General features: G+C 48.9%; 1 protein-coding gene and 1 pseudogene across 1 annotated transcript; both read right to left on the bottom strand.

Moving 5' to 3' along the window:
* Positions 1-7,049: 7,049 nt before the first annotated feature.
* On the bottom strand, positions 7,050-13,809 carry LOC144109639 (piwi-like protein 1 pseudogene; annotated as a pseudogene).
* Positions 13,810-13,866: 57 nt separating this feature from the next.
* On the bottom strand, positions 13,867-18,648 carry LOC144109638 (piwi-like protein 1). The gene is made up of 3 exons (XM_077642456.1): positions 18,265-18,648; positions 17,756-17,896; positions 13,867-14,169 (listed from the first exon to the last, which is right to left on the bottom strand). Exons 1-3 carry the CDS (start codon positions 18,646-18,648, stop codon positions 13,867-13,869), a joined length of 828 nt encoding a protein of 275 aa, XP_077498582.1.
* Positions 18,649-18,905: the final 257 nt, after the last annotated feature.

Genomic DNA, 18,905 nt, shown 5'->3' with positions numbered 1-18,905 from the left:
TTTGTTTTCTGTCTACGTGCTTGCATTCTCCTGCTTTTTTTAACTGATGCGGGACTGTCGACGGATTCATAAAATACGCCGGCACTTGCGAGCGATCAACTGGATAAAATGCGGCCATTTCAACATGTTAGTTGCAAATGCTACCGTTGGTGCTATCATTCGGAGACGATAATATATAACTCTTGTCTTTCAGCGATTGATCTCTGACGATTGGAGTTGAGCGCCCGTCCTGTCTACTGTCTATTTGCGCGTGTTTTTTTTAGCGCTGTCTTACTTTACTTTTAAGTTGATTTAAGATGTCTTGGGACTGGGAGCAGAAATCATTGTATGATTACGATTTCGCCCGATAAATGGATTCGATAATAGAATTCGGTTATCACCTGACAACAAGAAACTGCCAAATTATAACGATACGGAATAACCTAGGAGCAGGAAAAGCAGATGTCACATCAGCGATGATATCTTTCGTCATCTGGAACGTATATGGCTGATCCATCGTAACGGTTGTCATCTCGGAGGCAAAATTTCGCGTGATATTGCGGAATATTCTACCTGTGCAAACCATTATAAGACAGGTTTCGAAGAGACGTATAGTCACTGTTAAATGGTTCTGGAGAAATACCACAAAGGATGCAAGGCCACAAAGTGGCAGGCTTGATGAGGCGAACGGCTGAGCGTAGGCTTCCTCGCCTCGCGGGGAGGTTACTGACTTGGATTGAAGATCCATAACTGCGGCATTTTCTGTTAAAAAAATCCATGTTTAGGTTGACGTCACGGGGACACTGCTCGAGTACTGTGAATGTTGCCAGTGACGTCTCTTGTCGAACCATTACCTTGGACCTGCTTGTGCAGGTCGGAGTGATCAAGTGACCTCCGTCAGCAGAAATCTGCGTGCCCGTACAAAGCGTAGTTACCATTTTCGAGTTGTAGCGAATGGCCTACTTAGAACTGAGTACTTGGCACCGGTGTCTGCAGTCGTTACAACGGTCATGCCTGTGTTGCTCGGACAGAGCAGACGCACACAGCGAGGGAGACTCAAGTGCTACTCATACGGCTGTGACTTGGCGATTGCCTAGTCGGTTTATTATTCGAAATTAATCCGGAGCCGTCCTTTACGGCACCACTTTCTTCCTTCATTCTCTCTGTTCCTCCTTTATCTCTCCTCTCAAGGCGCGATTCAGGTGTCCGTCAAGATGTGACAGATACTGCGCCATTTCCTTCTCCCAAATAACTCTTCAAGCGAAAGCTTTACTGGCCGCGAACTTGCGATTACGCCGTGGCTGAGCTCTGAGGAGGCACGTGATGTCACAACGCGCGCCTTGACGCGGATATTTCCCTCTCTCTCTAACTCCCTAGTTCGTGGGTTCGAACCCGACCGCGGCGGCTGCGTTTTTATGAAGGCAAAACGCTAAGGCACCCATGTTCTGTGCGATATCAGTGCACGTTACAGAACCCCAGGTGGTCGAAATTAATCCGGAGCCCTCCTCTAAGGCACCTCTTTCTTTCTATCTTCTCTCAGTCCCTCCTTTATTCCTTCACTTACGGCGCGGTTCAGGTGTCCGCCGATATATGAGACATACTGCGCCATCTCCTTTCTCCAAAAACCAATTATAATTATCTCGCTCTCTAGACACTACTGCTCATGCGTCACTAGTAGCACCGAGCCACAGGTGTGCCGCCGCTGCGCAGCGCCGCGCCTCTCAATTTTCAGTTTTTTCTTTCTTTCCCTCCCTCCTTTATCCCTTCCTTTACTGCGCGGTTCGGGTGTCCACAGAGATATGTGAGACGGTTACTGTGCCATTTCCTTTCCTCAAAAACCAAACAAAACAACTGAGCCGACAACGTTCATAGAGTTCATTGACGTTGACAACTTTGCAAAGGCCGTTCATTTTCGCGAAAGGAAAGGCGCACAACCAGCTCCGTGGTTCAGTGAGACCTCAATCTCGCTTTCATGTACGTGGCGTTGGTGTCCAACTGCAAAAGCCTGTTTTGACTGCCTTCCGCACACTGGATAGGCAGCGCGCCGTCCCTGTCACGCTGGGAGGTGGCATGCAGTTGATGGTTGATCGCGAGAGATTGATCTCCAAATGAACACTGCGGCCCAGCTATAGCTGCAGTGCCGCCTATCAGCCACAACGCTGTCAGCGCTAATGCATTCATTTTAAACCAGCCAGAAGACGCGACACAAAGGAAGAAGCAAACAAGACGAGGCTGGACTAACAACTGAAGTTTTATTGAAAGGAAGAAAACAACGAAGACTCGCACTGAGATGCGCGCGCACATAAGCCGTATCAGTGAAAGGGCACACAAAAAATTTTTCAATGTCAGGGTCTTACTAACAAGTTATCTAAAAAGGCAAATTCCTTAGCGTGAAGGTCCTTAGCCTTAGCAATGTAGAAGGCTTCAACTATCTCGCGACAGATTTGTTTTTCATTTCTATAAACTACAGTTGTGTCGCTGAAGTCAGGCGTGCAAAGAGACAGATCATCGTCCGATTTGCATTCTCGAGATTGCACGTGCAACGCCAGAGTAGAGTTCGCCTTCCCACCCAGAGAGTTAGAATGCTCCGTCAGGCGCACATTTAGACATCTGCCCGTCTGCCCGTAGTAGCATCGACCACAAGGCAGAGGAACGCGATACACCACATTCTTTCTGCAAGGGGTGAGCCGTGTCTTATGTGACACTGTGCATATAGGCCGCATCTCTCTCTCACCACCGCCACATGTACCAAAGCACCAATGAGGCGTCCGTATATCCAGGTAGCCAGATATGCGCCCTTCTTTTGCTCAAAGCCATCGCCGTCTAGAACATTCTCAACACCGATGAACAGAGCGAACGCCGACATTTTTCGCTTTGTATATCCTGGATTAGCCGAGCTAATCTGCATTAATTTTTTTTCTGGTTGCAGTGGAACAGCCACTCCCGAAATGTTGCCGCTTCTGGTTTTCCCTACGGGGTCTAGGCCACTTTTTCCGCTTCAGACCTCCGTATATAAGAAAGTACGCGGGAAAGGCGACCGGGAATAGTTATATGCTAACGGATGCGGCCGTTACTGCGCAGCGCTCGTGGCGCGTTGGGACAAAATCCTAGCGGAGCCATTCGTCGGTAAATGCAGTTGTGGTACTCGTGAACAGCCCCTCAGCAATGGCAGCACAGAGGGCGATGATCGGCAGTGTGCCAGACACTGCTTTTGCGTGGGCCGACACGACAAACGGCTGCGGCGTATGCCATTGAAAATTTAAAATTGGTTTTGAAGAATGGAAATCACGCTGCAACGATGTCATATTTTGGTGGACACCCAAACCGCGCCTTAAGGAAAGGGATAAAGGAGGGATAAAGAGAAGAAAGGAATAAAGAGGTGCCGTTGTGGAGGGCTCCGGAATAATTTCGACCACCTGGGGATCTTTAAGGAGCACTGGCATCGCACAGCACACGGGCGCCTTTTGCGTTTTACCTCCATCGAAACGCGGCCGCCGCAGTGTTTCGAACCCGGGTTCTCCGGCTCTGTAGACGAGCGCCCTATCCAGTCTGCCGCCGCTGCGGGTATACCATGGCCTGTGACGGTTTCGGTTGGAGACGTTCGGGTTGCGTGAGCGCCTGCTGCACATCTTTACGAATAAAGTACGACAAGGATGGAAACTGTGGCGGCTAGCTGTGTCATCGAAAAGAGCTCCTCGCGTGCTACGGCCCTTAAGACAACGAAGATTTTGCTCTTGATGCCCCTCGTCAGATAACGGAATTTTAGTGCGAAATCACTAGTTCACGACGTCAAACTAGCTCACAGGTATTGTGTGAAGCTTGACCTTGGGCAAACCATAAATAAATGAAAAAAACATTGCCCCACTGCGATTTGAATTCTCGAGGGCGCGAAAAGATCGGCGCAGCTTGTGCAGTGCACGAAAGCACTGTAATATCACCTCAGCCGATCACGCCTAAAGAAAAAGTTGAGGCGCGATCACACACGCGTGTGATCAACACACACGCACGCGCACACACGCAGGCACGCACGCATGGACGCCCACACGCACACAGACACGCGCACGCACGGACGCGTGCACACACACACACACGCACGCAAACACAGAGACAGTGGGAGAGAGAGCCTTGCAGCACTCTCGCGCTGAGCACTGCACATCATAATCTTCGTCAATACTATTGTCAAACTAGTGTTGCGATAGTGACAGATGTGCGCGGCATGCGATAGCGTGGACAGTGATGCAGCAGGAACACGGCACATGGAGCATGCGGGTTGGCGTAGACATTGCTGCGTAAACGCGGCGTTTTATAAATGGTAAATTGGCACGATGGTGAAAAAGCTCAAGACCCGCATAACTGGCTGCATAGGTCAGTGGACACCTCAATCGTGCTTTCAGGTACGTGACGGTGGGGCCCACCTGCAAATAACCATGCTTTCCCACAATGTTTCGTACTTAGCAATACTAAACCACCAAACTACCAGCAATTTGTTGTCTAAATTTGCAGGATTGTTTAAATTCAGCTATCACGCACTTTAATTTCCCAAAAACCCGGCTTCCGCAGCTTCGTTCCTTGCCAGGCGGCACACCGTCGGAACCAAGCTGGCCGTAGGGCGCCTCAAGGGGCCCAAACTGACGAATGGCGTATTCAGAATGATCGCACCGACTGTGCGGCAATGCGCCGAACTTCTTGGAAGCCAGTCGCAATAAATCTGCGACGACAGGGACGCGAATTGGTGTCGCAAAACGGCTCATATACACTGCGCTGCGCTGACAATCGCGCTATGTGAAGCGGGGTTTAGGTATCGAAAAGGAAAATTTGTTTTTGAGGAAAGGAAATGACGCCGTAACGGTCGCACCTATCACGGTGGGCACCTGAACCGCACCGTAAGGGAAGGGATAAAAAGAGGGAGACCGAAGAAAGGTAGAGGTGCCTTAGTGAAGGACTCCTGAATAATTTCGACCACCTGGGTATCTTTAACGCATGGGAGTCTTTCTCGATTCGCCTCCCTGGAGAATGGGAGTTTTGACCTAGAATACCGACCCGGCATGAAAAATACTCAGGGCAACTAACACAAGTGGTCAGGCATCTTTCTTGGTGTTCCAAATTTTGGTACGAACAAATGAAAACTTCAGCATGGGTAAGTTTTACGCAGCTTTTGAACAAATCACTTTCCTACTTCATTAAGCACCAGAGCTACAAGTATCATGCAATACCGTAACACTACACAACACGAAGCAAAGAACCCAACCACGTAATGTTTGCATAGACCGCAGCCAGGAAGCCAGAGTACTTGTCTCATGCCAATGCTGCATCAATAAAGCGCAAGTGTTCAAGCGGGAAGCTTAGTATGAGTTTTATTGAACACACTGGAAATTATATCTAAAAGAATCTGTTTGTCCAAATCATCAAAAGTGCACAAAAGTAAATTGAAGCTGGGCAACTGCAACATATGTATGATATCCCAAATAACAAAATGGCATTATGCAAGAAGCACTTCACTGACATGAAGCCCAACATCTCTTGATACCATTTACACAAACTTCAATGCTTTGACACACTGCATCCGATATGACACAAACTCGGTAACTGCCAAGCTTGTTGAAACATCGGAAAGAATATGAAAAGTTACGCTATACACCCTTGAATTATATAATGCACGCCTTGTATAAATCACATAACTGCACTTTAGGCATATTCCAATTCCAGTTAACACCCTTCTTTCTGAAGCAATTAGCATTTTTAAGTCCTTTATAATTTTAGTTCGCATACAATGCGTGCGACTCAGGTTGGTTGCTTAGTTTCTAATTTTGATAATTTATGCTCAGATAAGGCCCCTAAGCAAAGAATTTAAAGATCCCTATGTTACATAGTAGAGCTTCCATTGCCATCTGCCTGCTCCTACTGACATACTTAGCCCTTTTGAGGCATGAGCGTTTAAACCCATCTCGTAAACTATGATGTTAAGGTAAGGGATCGGGGAAATGTCATAACATTCGACATGTAGAAACCTGGAAGTATTCGGGGGCTTTTCTGAGCATACTATACTGAAATTACGCGACTATCCTAGCCAGACCAGTACTACTGTTTTTCATAAAGTGTTTGCAGTCGCAATTCAAATCAAAATATCTATAGACAACATAAATCTATGCCGGATAATAATTCCATGCCCAGATGCTACATGGAAAAAACTTCAATTTCAGATCCTTACACTGCTTGATGTAGCACCATTCTTCCGTTTTGAAGACCTAGCTTCCCCTGCCCTCTGCCTATTTACTCTCACACAAGAAGCTAACCCCTCTTGAGCGCATGAGTGTTCCAAATGGTCCCTTCAACTATGAGACCAAGCAAAGCAGCAAGCAGAGGAATGGGGTTTGTCATCAACTTATCATGTAGGAACTTGGCAGGCTTCAGGGGGCTTTTTTTACCAGATGATAACGGCACAACTTCCCCGACCAAATCAGTTTCAGTGTTTTCTGACAACATTTACAAACAATAAGCTTCAATACAAATTTAAAGAAAACCAACATGTAAACAGAACAGAACAAAAAATTGCTTCAACAACTTTTAAATCAGACCATATGACAACATTTACGCACAAAAAGTTTCAGTACAAATTCAAAGCACACCAACTTGTAAAGACAACACAAAAACAAAAAAGCTCCTTGCACAACTTTTGAAAGCAAACCAACCACCTGACAACATTTACACAGAAAAACTTTCAATACAAATTCAAAGCAAACCAATTTGTAAAGACAACACATCAAACAAAAAAGTTGCTTCAAGAACTTTGGAAAGTAAACCAACTGACAGCATTTACACACAAAAATTCATGGTGGGTGAACAGCGCAACAGAGGCGGGACAAAGGCACAAAGGCCCTCCCTGCTTCTGCCGGCGCTTGGTTCATGAACAGCCATGGCGACATGCTGTGGTCGATCCCACACACCTGCTTACCCCTTTCCGTACTCCTTAGATGCTGTGCGCAGGAGTGCAGAAGAAAGCAGAGGGCGCAAGCCTCCCTTCCCATCTTCCTCAAACCAGCGAACGTCGGCAAACCCCGAACGCCAGCAGTTTAGAGGTAATACAGGGTAGAGGAGAGGCGCGGGTTGTGCTCCGCGTGCATCGATTGGCCGGCGAGGAAGGCCAGCTTGTGTGCGTACTGGCACGGGGCCGGCACGCGGATGGTGCCCGGCCAGTTGAAATACAGGTGGGTCAGCATGTAGGCCAGACGCTGCATGTGGTCTGGCTTGAGGCCCGTCGTGTCATAGATGACATTGTAGAAGGTCGGGGCCACGGTGCCCTGGCGCACGCTCTTCGACACCAGGAAGAAGTCGTACCGCTCGGGGCGCGTCACATCGCTGTCGACCACGGTGCCCGGCAGCGGGTTGATCATCATGTGCTCACGGCCCGGCAGGAAGAAACGCGTGGAGATGTGCTTGGTCACCACCACGATGGCCAGCTTCTGCTGCACGCCCGGGAAGAGCGCTTGCAGCGAGGCCACGATCTGATTGATCTCCCACTCCTTCACCTGCGCCGCGCACACCCGAGACACGCTTCAGTCGCGCCCGCTGCCGCCACCAGCACCACCTGCCAGTGCATTTCTGCTGACAGGAGAGGGCATTGGAAGTTACCAGAAAGTGACTGGACGATTGGTGGCTCTAAAGCAGAGAGGTGACATAAGGTTAAAAGTGCATGACTGAAAACGGAGGATTGTGAGACCAAATTATAACACAGTTAAAAAAGATTATGATATCACTGCAGCACCCGCATTGGAGGAATTCGTAAGCACTGACGCCTCCTCGCCCCTCTTTCCCACACTAAATTTATTAGTTCCATCATTGCCCATTTTGATTTTATTAACTTGGTTCCACGCTTCGTTTCCAAATCTGGCGCCATGCTTCGCTCCGTCTTCACTTCCGGTTCTTTCAGATTTGGCAGCACGCATTAGCTCTGTCCACTTGCTGTGTTTTCGAATTTCACGCCACTTTTTCCCCGGCCCCGCCCACTTTCGGTACATTTTTGGCTCTAATAAATTACCCCACATGCACCTCATTATTTCTCCTGCGAACTTTTTGATGCTGAACGTTGTCACGATGACAAGATCGTAATGACACGAAGCCATGAAAAATGCCATGCAATTCTTACCATTTATTGAAAAAAACCGAGCCAGAACCCACTGCGCATGCTCTATCCAGGGCTCCAGGTAGCGCCATATAGTAACCAGGAGCTTTCACCCCAGCCCCAGAGGCAGCCATGTATGCGTAGATTTATGAAACGTGGTGGAATCCCGCGCGTAAGTCTAATCTGCTTATCGCCACTTGCTCGGGCTTCCAACATCGAATTTACATGTTGCACATCAGACAGCCTCCGTCATCTCATGTGGAAAGCACCAAAAAACATTATGCTAAAACTTTCGATTTCCGCACTGTATTGCCGCGAGCCTGGTCCCAAGCAAGACGTGCATGCCTGTCAAATACTTTCTAGCCATAATGACATCCTCATGGAAAATTGACCGCCCACGCAGATGCCATCTGCAGGGTTTCCAATATCTTCAACTTTTCTCATGCTATTCAGAACTCCCGGAAATCAAATAATTGCGCACGTACATGACAAATGCTCAGAGCCTAACCTCTTGATTCCTAATCCTACTCCATTAGTCCGAAATTCAGCCTGCCTTGCTACAAAAAGTTACCGTTCTTGAAAAAAATCTAAGTTTACTGTGGAATAAATGCTTTCTGTAATCACTGCAACGCATCGGCAAAAAGTTAAGCGTGGTCCACTACAGCACTTTCCTGCTTGATCACACTTCCAACACAGAGGCCGCATCATCTCCAGTGGACACGAAATGTGAAAATACCCGCGTAGTCTGCAATGTAAATGCAAGTTAAAAACAGCTTGTAAATATTAATTAGCCACTGGTGGTCTAAATTATCCCCGGGCCCTTCACTACACCATATCTCGCAGATCTCATGAAGCTTTGTTACGCTCAGTGCCAAACGTTTTTAGGGGATTGAGTATACATCTCGTTCGGTCGAAAAGCCGCCGTCGTATTCGGCCCCTAAATAATTGGGGCGGTGAAAAACAAATCTTACCATGCCTAGCGTTTTCCGCACAATGTTCCGGATTGTCTCTTATGATTCAGCGTTTCGGGCAGCATAAACGTACTAAGTTGGAGCCTAGCTCGCGGCAGGAATTCTACCCGGCGTTTTATAATGGGGGGCTGCGTAAAAAATCCTATCATGCCAATTTGCGGTTCTAGTGATCGAAGATTCACTGGTGTGGGATAGGCGATGAGGAGTTCATGAAATAACTGAGTTTAATTGAAGAATTGGAATATTAAAAAAAGAATAAAATGTAAGAAGCGGTGTTCAAAGATGACAAATTTCTCAGGATGATAAGCCAATGCTTGACGATGCTAATTAAGACAATTTAGGGTGTGTGACTGGTCAATAATTTAACTGAAACAATTGAAAAAAAATGAAAAATGCGTTCAAAGGTGTCAAACTGCTGAGAATGGAAAGCCTAACCCACTCCGCTATCGCGTTATACCATTAATGCGAAGCTTAAGTGTCCGCTCCCATTTCTTTTAATGTGATAGCATTAAATGGACCATGAAGGCGAAAAACTCGCCAGCAGTGTCTACGTGAAGCATCCACCTGAAAGGGACTTCCCTCTCTCCACCCTCCACCTGTCAACTGTCATCCTCCAGGGGAGAGGAGCAAGACGTGGGTCGATGAATGAGGATAAGGAGCAGACCCCCGCTCAGAATATATACCCTCCCAAAGAACGATGTGTGCGAAATTGAAGCTTCCTGGATCCATTCCTTCTCGCACAGCTCAGAAAGAACATCATGGTTCTCAAAGGCTGCGTTTGAAACGGCCACCTTCCAATGCAGAAGTATCCCTTACAAAAAGTTCTTTAGACAGTCAATAGACTGGCCATTTACTTCTGTTTGCAATGTCTATAGACTCTTTATGAACAAATGCTATAGACTTTCCACAGACATCTGTCAATAATGTCTTTAGACTGTGTATGGACAAATGCTACAGAAAAGTCTGTAGGCAATACTAATCCTATAGGAAGTCTATGCAGATGCTATAATTTTATGGCCATACACTTTTTGTTGACTATTGTCTGCAGTCTTTAGACTATGAATAGACAAAAATAAATATCTATAGGAAGGCGATAGAGTCTATAACAAGTATATAGACTATCTATAGACCATTTTGTAAAGGATATCGCATAACCACTCCCGCACTGCGCCGGTAGTGGTATGAGGAATCGCCTCATTCTCAGAATTTCCATAGAAAACAACTGGAGTAGACTGGGTAGTGGCAGACAATGGACTCAGAACTGGAATAGAAATATAATTAGAATAAAATGAAAAATGAAATGGACTGGTGAGGCAAAGAAGAATGCTGTCATATTTCTTCTGCCTCAATCCAACTGATCGCTCTAAAATGTTTTCTCTTCCCTGCTACGAAACACGCTATAGCAGAAACGTTTATCAATAACTTGCAGTTTAACGGGGCCAAAATGCGAAGTCTGTCTCGCCAGGACGGTTTAGCACCCACAAAATGCTTGCCGAGATGCAATGAATCCTCGCGCCCATGTATTTATTACCAGTGGTGGCGAAGGCTACAAAACAGGTCAATCATGCTATTATCTATAAAAATGGTTAGACATATTCTTTCTGCGACCTTCAATGGCCGGTCCAGGCGGGAGAGATTTGATGATGCGACGCCTGCACCATCCAAGCCACGCAGTTTTCGAGGCCATACGGTGCCATACATCAGGCTATAATCACGTCTTCGAAATTCGATTTTCTAGAAGCCACAAAGAGAACGTGGGTGTGCTTCTCGACCAGTAAATGTAGGAAACTCTTAATAGCTGATATCCCCTGCAGAGAACTCCTGCTGATAGTAATAGACTTTCGATGTATTTCTACTGAAATTCGACGGAAACTCTTGGAATTTATTTAGGGAATGGCATTATCATCGGCCAGCTACGTGTCTCTCATTGAGACTACCTGAATAACTAGAATAGTTATGTAGCAAGCGATTACAATTTAGGTAAGCAGCTTACCTGTAAACCTGATTCGCTTGTATTTGGATGTTTATGTTTCGCGGATTACATGGGTTTAACGTCACAAAGCGACTTAGGCTATGAGGCATGCCGTACTGAAGGGCTCCGAAAATTTTGGATGTTCGCCACCACTACAGTTACAGCGCAAAATGCCTGCACTACGAACCTGCAATACGCTCCACATGCACCTACATTATTTGATTTCATTTACATAATACTGCAGAGCTCAAGTGGTCCAGGAAGGATTGGCAAAAACTAGAAAGAATGAGCATTTGTAAAGCCAAGAAATAAGAATACAGTTCAATGACGACAGTACAAATATTGGAGAGAACATTTAAGCTCCGCCTTAACGATATGACGCGACAGCATAAAAGGTTGATTCCTATATATGCAAAAGGTCATTCTCTTCATTCATAGAACCATGGGACTCCTCATGCCCCTCCTGGCGTAGTGGTTCAGCGGTTAAGCAATGAGAAACGTGCCTGCGCCCTTGTGCGCCCCAGGTTTCTCTTTTTGAGCGACCAATGATTAACTGCCATCTGCGATAGTGCGTAGCTTGCTCCCTATCCGGTAGGCAGGCTCCGACGACGCCGCAAGGCCAAGTGACCTAGATGGCCTACCTGCCTCTTGGGTTGCTCTGTGGGCGCCACCTGCCAAAGTCATGCTCGTGAATTTACTTACGTTTGTCAAGGACGCGTCCGTATGCAATGAAATCAAATTGACCACAAAAGTTGCCAGGTGACCTCGCTACATTACAGCAAAAGTAGTTGCGTAGCGCCTGAATAGACACCTATATTTTCGACTCGTTATATATGTGCTAGTATAGCGGCACCATTTGCATAAATTCTAGTGGCCGCCAGCAAGATGCAGAATGTTCAATGTGGTGCCAAATGACGTGACATGTTCCGAAAGACAAAACTGCTAATTGAGATGAAGCTCAAAATATGTGCCAGATTCGCACCGATGATCTTCCCGCCCCAAACTGTACATTACGAGGATGTTCAGGCGGCCATTGCGGCCGAACCGCCTGTCGGAGGGGGTTCCGGTTGGTGTCAAACGATTCGTCCTGTTGTGCTGCACACGTTTAAAAGATTCATTTTCTGATTTAACCAGGAAATATACCGGATATAGCGAAGCTGGCTGTACATTGCAATAGTAGTGCAAAATCCATGAGGTAGACGGCGCTACTTGTGTCTTAGAAAGGATGTTTCCGCGAACATTCGTATTTACTCTTCTTCATGTTTGCTGAGCATACCGATGCAAATACGAAGTTCCCGTAGCTAACACCATGAAGTCGTACACTGGGGCAGCGTTGGCGGAGAATGTTTTCGCTCACAAGGCCAATGCCTGGTGTTCCGGGTAACAACGCCTCTGACGCTGTCCCGTTAAAACTGCAGGTAAACAGAGTACCACCAGAAATGCTCACCTGGGGGATCTGTCCGTCGGACACCCCGTCGCGGAAGAAGATGATGCGGTCGGGTGAAGCGCCGTCATTGCACTGCGAGTACTTGCACAGCGCGTCACGCAGAAGCGAGGCAAGCGAGTGGCCCAGCCCCTCGTGGGTGTCGTGGAAGGAGACGCGCGAGTACCACCGCGTCAGGCTCTTGTTAATGCTGACCACGAAGGCGCCCGCCGAGCGATGGGGTGAGCTCGAGTCGCGGTAGGTGTCGTAGCCGATCACCATGGTGCTGACCAGAGGGATCTCCAGGCACCAGGCCTCGCCGCCCAGCTTGCAGTTCAGCTGCACCGCCACCTTGGTGGCCACCGAGCGGATGTTCTTGCGGTTGCCGATGGTGCGGGCGAGGATCACCTGGAAAGTGTAGCGAAAACAATGAGGGCCATCGGCACTATTATGCACTGTACTGCATTAGCCATGGCTTTGCTTTCTTCAGTCTACTTGCCTCATCTGATCCCACAGCTCCTTGCTACGTTAACACTTACATACACATCGACCAACTTTCACACCCAGACAGCCCTCGCATCGCTTTTGGCGTAACTGTTTACAGCGCAGCGAAAAGAGGCAACAGCTAATCTTGACAGTAATATAGATTACAGCGCGACCAACTTGACAGTGATGTTCCTGGCCAGAGAATTTCTCGCTGCTCACCACGTCAAATGAAGTGATTATTCTCTTTTCGCACGGCGTTCTCGCCAGTTATGCCTAATTGGAGCCTCCGTTTGTACAAATGAAACCAACCGAAGAATTGAAATGAGGCGATTATAAATTATTAGAGTCTTGAAAAGCACACCACATCACAGCACACACCTTTCCTATTTTGCACACAAAGAGCGAAGCGAACACTCATTCCAAATGATTACAATTGCGTTTCAAGGAAGCTGGACTCGGCGCTCTATAATAATGATAAGAACTCTTGTTGGTATAAAATTCAATTTAAAGGAAGCCAGAGGTCTGCAGAAAAAGCTGTAACGAGGATAGCTTGTTGAAGCCGCAGGCCCCATGTACAATGGTCATCTTACAGCACCGCAAAAACAGACTCCGGAGAAGTCTTGAAAAGCGAATCGAGAGTGTTTACTGGATCTCGCTACCCGCTCGGGCGACAAAGAACAATAGCCTCGGCCGACCTGCATGTGGAGGCCGAGGTCGACGCAGGCCTCCGTCTTGATCAGGTCATAGCGGTCCTGGCTAGCTGGCGCAGGGCTTCCACGAAGCCGCTGGGCCGGTCGTCGTCCAGCAGCACCAGGCGTGGTTGGCTGATCTTGACGCCCATGGGCGGGCACACAGACATCAGGGTGCGCACGAACTCCGTCACGTTGGCCTCCTCGCGCCGGTGGCAGAGGACGATTCACGACTCGACGGCGACGGCCACGTGCAGCGGCCGGTTGCGCGTCTCGCGCGAGAAGTCGGCCGTGGCCGCGCTGTAGCGGTACGCGTTGCTGCCCTGCATCACCTTCTCGGGCGGCAGCACGCGGGCGTCGATTCTGACGAGCGAGTCGTCGAACCGGATCCCCCAGCTGTCCATATCGTTGCGGATAGCGTCGTTGTTGTTGATGCGGTCCATGAACTCAAGCAGGTTCCGCACCCGTTTGGAAGGCTCCACACGGGTGTGCTGAGCCAGGTCCCGCATCACGGACACTTTGGCGCGCATCTGCGAGGCAATTAAGGGCCCGTTAGACAGCAACTGTGGTTTGCGGTCTATGGCCGCCGCAAAGCAGCTCAGGCTATGAGGGAAGCCGTAGTGGAGGGTCTTCGGATAATTTCAACATCCTGGAGTTCGTTAACGTGCACTGACAATGAACGGTACCGGAGCCTCCATAAATTCGCCTCCATCGAAATGCGACCGCTCCGGCAGGGATCGAGCCCGTGTCTTTCAGGTCAGCAGGCGAGAACCATAACCACTCAGCCACCGCGGTGGCGGACAGCGACACCTATTTGGGTAGCTTCAATGGTTCAGAGACCGCCAAAGATTTTCGGTCGGGTCCCAGAAGGCCCGTATACCCATTATATGCTAAACCACTTTTAAAAATGGCACAAACTAGCCTTTGTACGAGCACATGTGCCCTTACCGACCACGACACAGCGCGGGGTCCGTAATCTTCAAGTTCTCACAAACTGCATACATTCATGTAGGCATGGCTTAAGCTGGGCACGCTTTATGGTTCTACAAGGAACGGTAAAAGATGCTGACGCCTTCCCGTCCCCAAGCCCGTTGCTCCAAAAAAGTTTGTAGCGCATTCAAATCAATTCGAACACAAACCTTATGAAGAAGAAGCACAAACCCCCATTTCTGCTTTCCAACCTTTCCATTTTAATTTCAGGTTTTTAGTACATACTAAGTCCTAAGCATTTTGCGGTACCAGCTTTGTAATGCAGTAAAACCTCGTCAAGCCAGCTCAAGGCGTACTCGAATGAGGAAAACGTGCGCTTAGGAAGTTGCAGCACGAAATGCCCCGCCTCCGCTTCCATTCAGCCTCATATCTTGATGCCCGCTCACGGCGTAGTGGCTTATCGCGAACGTTTCGGTTAACGCGTACTAATCGCGTAAAAGGTTGAATGGATATCTCGTAGCACACCCACGAGTACGCCGCGCATCGTAACGAAGCAAGCTTCACGGATAATACGTTGATGCGGATAGAGCGTAGCACGCTTGAAGCTGCTGACACGCTCGGAGAGCGATCACTTATGTGACCTAACAAAACACCTCTCCTTCGCCCGCGGGGTGGGAGTAAAGGGAGCGAAGCTCGGAATTCTTACCACCGCCGAAGATAACGCCTGCGAAGTACTCGTAAAAGTTTACACAGGAAAGGTACTCTATAAACTGTCGCCTTTTGCATGCATACAGACAGACAGTCCATTTGAGGCACCACTATAGCGTTGTCCGATAGGGACACTCTTGCCTCTGTCACTGTCGAAACGCCATTTTGAAAAACTTTAGACGGGCTTCGCCTGTTCAACCAAAACGGCCGAGGCCTAGCGGTGAAATCAGCCGGCGTCTAGTGGGGAAATTTATAGCCGACTGAAACGCCCTGGAAGCTGCGCAAGTATAGCCTCCAGGCATATAATAGAATAACGAATTTATGTGGTCATGCGCGAATAAAAATGATAGAGAATTTTCACCTAAATTGATTAAATGTGGGGAAGCAGAACTGCATAAACCCTAGCTATTGAAATAGAACCGCATAAAAAGACACGGCATGGCATGAGCTGTTGCTCACGAGATTCCGACCCTGACGGCTGTAGCGCGCTGTGTGCGGGGATGGCGAAGCGCGCAGGCGACGCGTTATGGGTGAGAATATTGGCCAAGCGGTGGCGCTAGGATTGTAAACGATGGCGGCACCGTCGACAGTGATGGCACAAAGCCACAAACAGCGCAAAATCTTGCTCCAGGATAACCCATCATAATTGTGTTTTCGAACTAAAACGGTACAGTGCGGTACTTGGGGTTTAGCGTCCCACAGCAACACAAGCCATGAGGGAGGCCGTTATAGAGGGCGCGAAGCAATTTACATCACCCGGTGTTCTAACGGCGTCCGTGTGTTCCGTCCTTAGTGCAATGACCCTATTATTGGTGCAGTACTAAGTTCAACACCATAGTAATATGGCGTAACATGAAAAAATACGTCAGGTGTCGCCACGCAGCCGTCACGCCCGCGTTTTGGGCTGGAACCAACCGGTGCGGACAGAAGTGAACCTGCCCGTTCCGTGAACACCTTCGGAATACAGCCTCAAGTATCCACGCCACGAAGTAAAATATCAATTGTAAATTGAGGGAGTTTAAGCTCCGCATTATTGTCGACCACTTGGTTTTCTTTAACGCCCGCTCACATCGCACAGTACCTGGGCACCTTCGGCGTTCCGCCCCCATCGAAGCGCGCAGCCATGAGCCCAGGTCTTAAGGCTCAGTAGCCGAGCGCTCTTACCACAGGGCCACCGCGGAGGGTGGAGTAGCATTGCATTCACAGCAGACGCGCTCTACTCTAAACAGGACGACTGGTACTTCAGTAGAGTAGACCGGTGCATTCGATAGACGACGTCACGAATGACGCAGTGGCAGATGGTAATGCGCTGCGACAGCCATGCTCCCGTTGTCTCGAGCGCTCTCCTGCCTCTGATCCTGTAAGCAACAGGTGGCACTTATTCTATATAAGCTGACTAAGCAGAGCTACCCTGACCAGCTTAACCACTTAATCGGCGAAAGCTGTTATTCCTTTGGCCCGGGAATCTCCTTTCTCAATCATAAGCGATAACCTACAAGACAAGAAAAAAGCGGTTTTCCCCCGTCACAGGACCCACTTGCGACCACTGGCATCAGCCGGTGGTTCTCACGACCTTTTTAGCGTGACAATGCAAGGAGTCGCAGATGAAAAAGGGATAGTTTCCTCACTGCACTGTGGCGCCGCTCACTCCATTGCCATGAGAATAGGCCGACGCCGTTGGCTGTAAGGATGTCCTTTGACGGCGAGAAGTCGCTTCGTTCTTGAGGTGTATCCGACTCTAACCGTGGTCATGAGAATAAGCGAATTCTTATCTAGCGACCTATCACCTTCCACCTTCTCTACCATCCGTCTAGTACTTGCCCTGCCCCTCTCCGCTCTATGCGAAAAGCTGATTTCCCTATTTGCACACTGCAACCTGTCAACTGTAGCAAGCAGGTAATATGTGAATTGAATTAAATTAAGCTCCTAAGGCTGACGCTGTTGTAGATCACGCGGTAGAATGCAGGGCTTTATGACCAAACTACATCTATATCTGCTGCCGCTTTAACAGCTGACGCTGACAAAGAAAAAAAACGAGTGACAAACAGCCGAATAGGTGTCGAACAGCCGTATAGGCATTGTTGGACTAGATTTCCTGGCACTATGGCTTGCTGAATAGAAGTGCCATGAGGTTTGCCACATGACAAATTGACAAACGTTTCCGTTTGCCGCGCATTAAAAGAGAACACAGCTGTAACTGTTACGGTGTTAAACTTAACACCATTTCCACTTAGCGCACTGCGCCGTCATTGCAGAGCCCTATGCGTCGTGCCGCGGTACCTCATCCTCTCCCACAACTGTGCGTTGTATTTCCAAGTTGTTTTTCCACGCTCGCCGATCAGCGCATCAATGGCCTTATCCCTCCCCGCCTCCTTCTTAAACCCCCGGCCAAGTCGCGAACACAGGAGTTATACGCATTATAAACAGCGGCCTCCGTAGAAAAGGTCAAACAGCACTACATTCAAACCGACTGCCCACCTCGTCAGTGAGTCCCGTCAGGACACACAGCTCCGGCACCAGGTAGATGTTCTGCGTGCGGCCGGCGCGCAGGTCCTTTTCCTTGGGACGGACCACCAGCAGCGGCTGGCGCATGTCGCGGATGCGCCTCTCGTACTGGTTCTGCACATGGCATCGACCAAGGACAGACGGGGTCAGTCGTACCAGCAGCAATACTGCTAAGCACACCAACCCTCAAATACGCTGGGCTTTGCAACACAAGGATAACTGTTTGAGGAAACTGAATGAGCTGCATGCCAGATAGGTAGTGGTTTGTCACAGAAAGACATCAAAGGACGGAAAACGCGATTCAGTCAGAGGCGGCTGAGCCAGATGGAGAGACAAATTTGAAAACATTCGGGTACCACTTCGGAATGGACCCTCCTGGCATAATGCATTGGAAGAAGTTTCTGATGTGATGTCGACGACGCCACCAGTTAATTGACCACTTTGCACATAACCTATAACATGCCACTAGTAGCAACACGTACCCGGTAGTAGTCGGCGTACGTCTTGGGCCCCTTCTTGGTTTGAAAGGTGCAGGCCGGGTTCATGTCCCAGTCAATGCCGTCCACTTTGTAGGTCTTGTTGTTGTAGGGCGTCATGACAATGCAGCCGGCCACCCGTTTCACGCACTCGTTCTTGTAGTTCGGGACGTGCTGGATCTGAGACATGAGGTCGAAGACGCTGTCGCGACGCAGCACCTTGTGCAGCGTGTCCGTGACCAACAGGACGCCCGCATCGTGCTGACCAATGGCCGTGACGAGCCCCTGCCACAGCTCCAGTGCGTGCTGCGGAATGCTCGCCACGGCGCGCTTGTCGAAGAAGTACCGGTTGATCTGCACAAAGTCCAGGCGCTCCAGGTTGCGGCGCATCTGCGTGTTGAAGAGGCGCAGCAGCTTCGGGTTGAACGGGGCCAGTTCCTGGACTCACTTGAAGCGCACGAAGATGATCATGCCATCGGTGCGCCGCTGCGGGAACACCTCGGTGATGTCCTGGTTCAGCCGCTTGGGCGACTTCAAGTCAGACATGCCATCGAACACGAGGCACTTGTCGAACATGTCCATGTAATCCACGAGCAGGGCGCACCGCATGCGACTAGACTCCACCGTCGGCGTGAACTCCAAGTGGT

The sequence above is a fragment of the Amblyomma americanum genome, chromosome 11 (genome assembly GCF_052857255.1).
Source record: "Amblyomma americanum isolate KBUSLIRL-KWMA chromosome 11, ASM5285725v1, whole genome shotgun sequence".
In the NCBI taxonomy this organism is placed as follows: Eukaryota; Metazoa; Arthropoda; class Arachnida; order Ixodida; family Ixodidae; genus Amblyomma; species Amblyomma americanum.
This window is presented reverse-complemented; position numbering and strand designations above follow the sequence as displayed.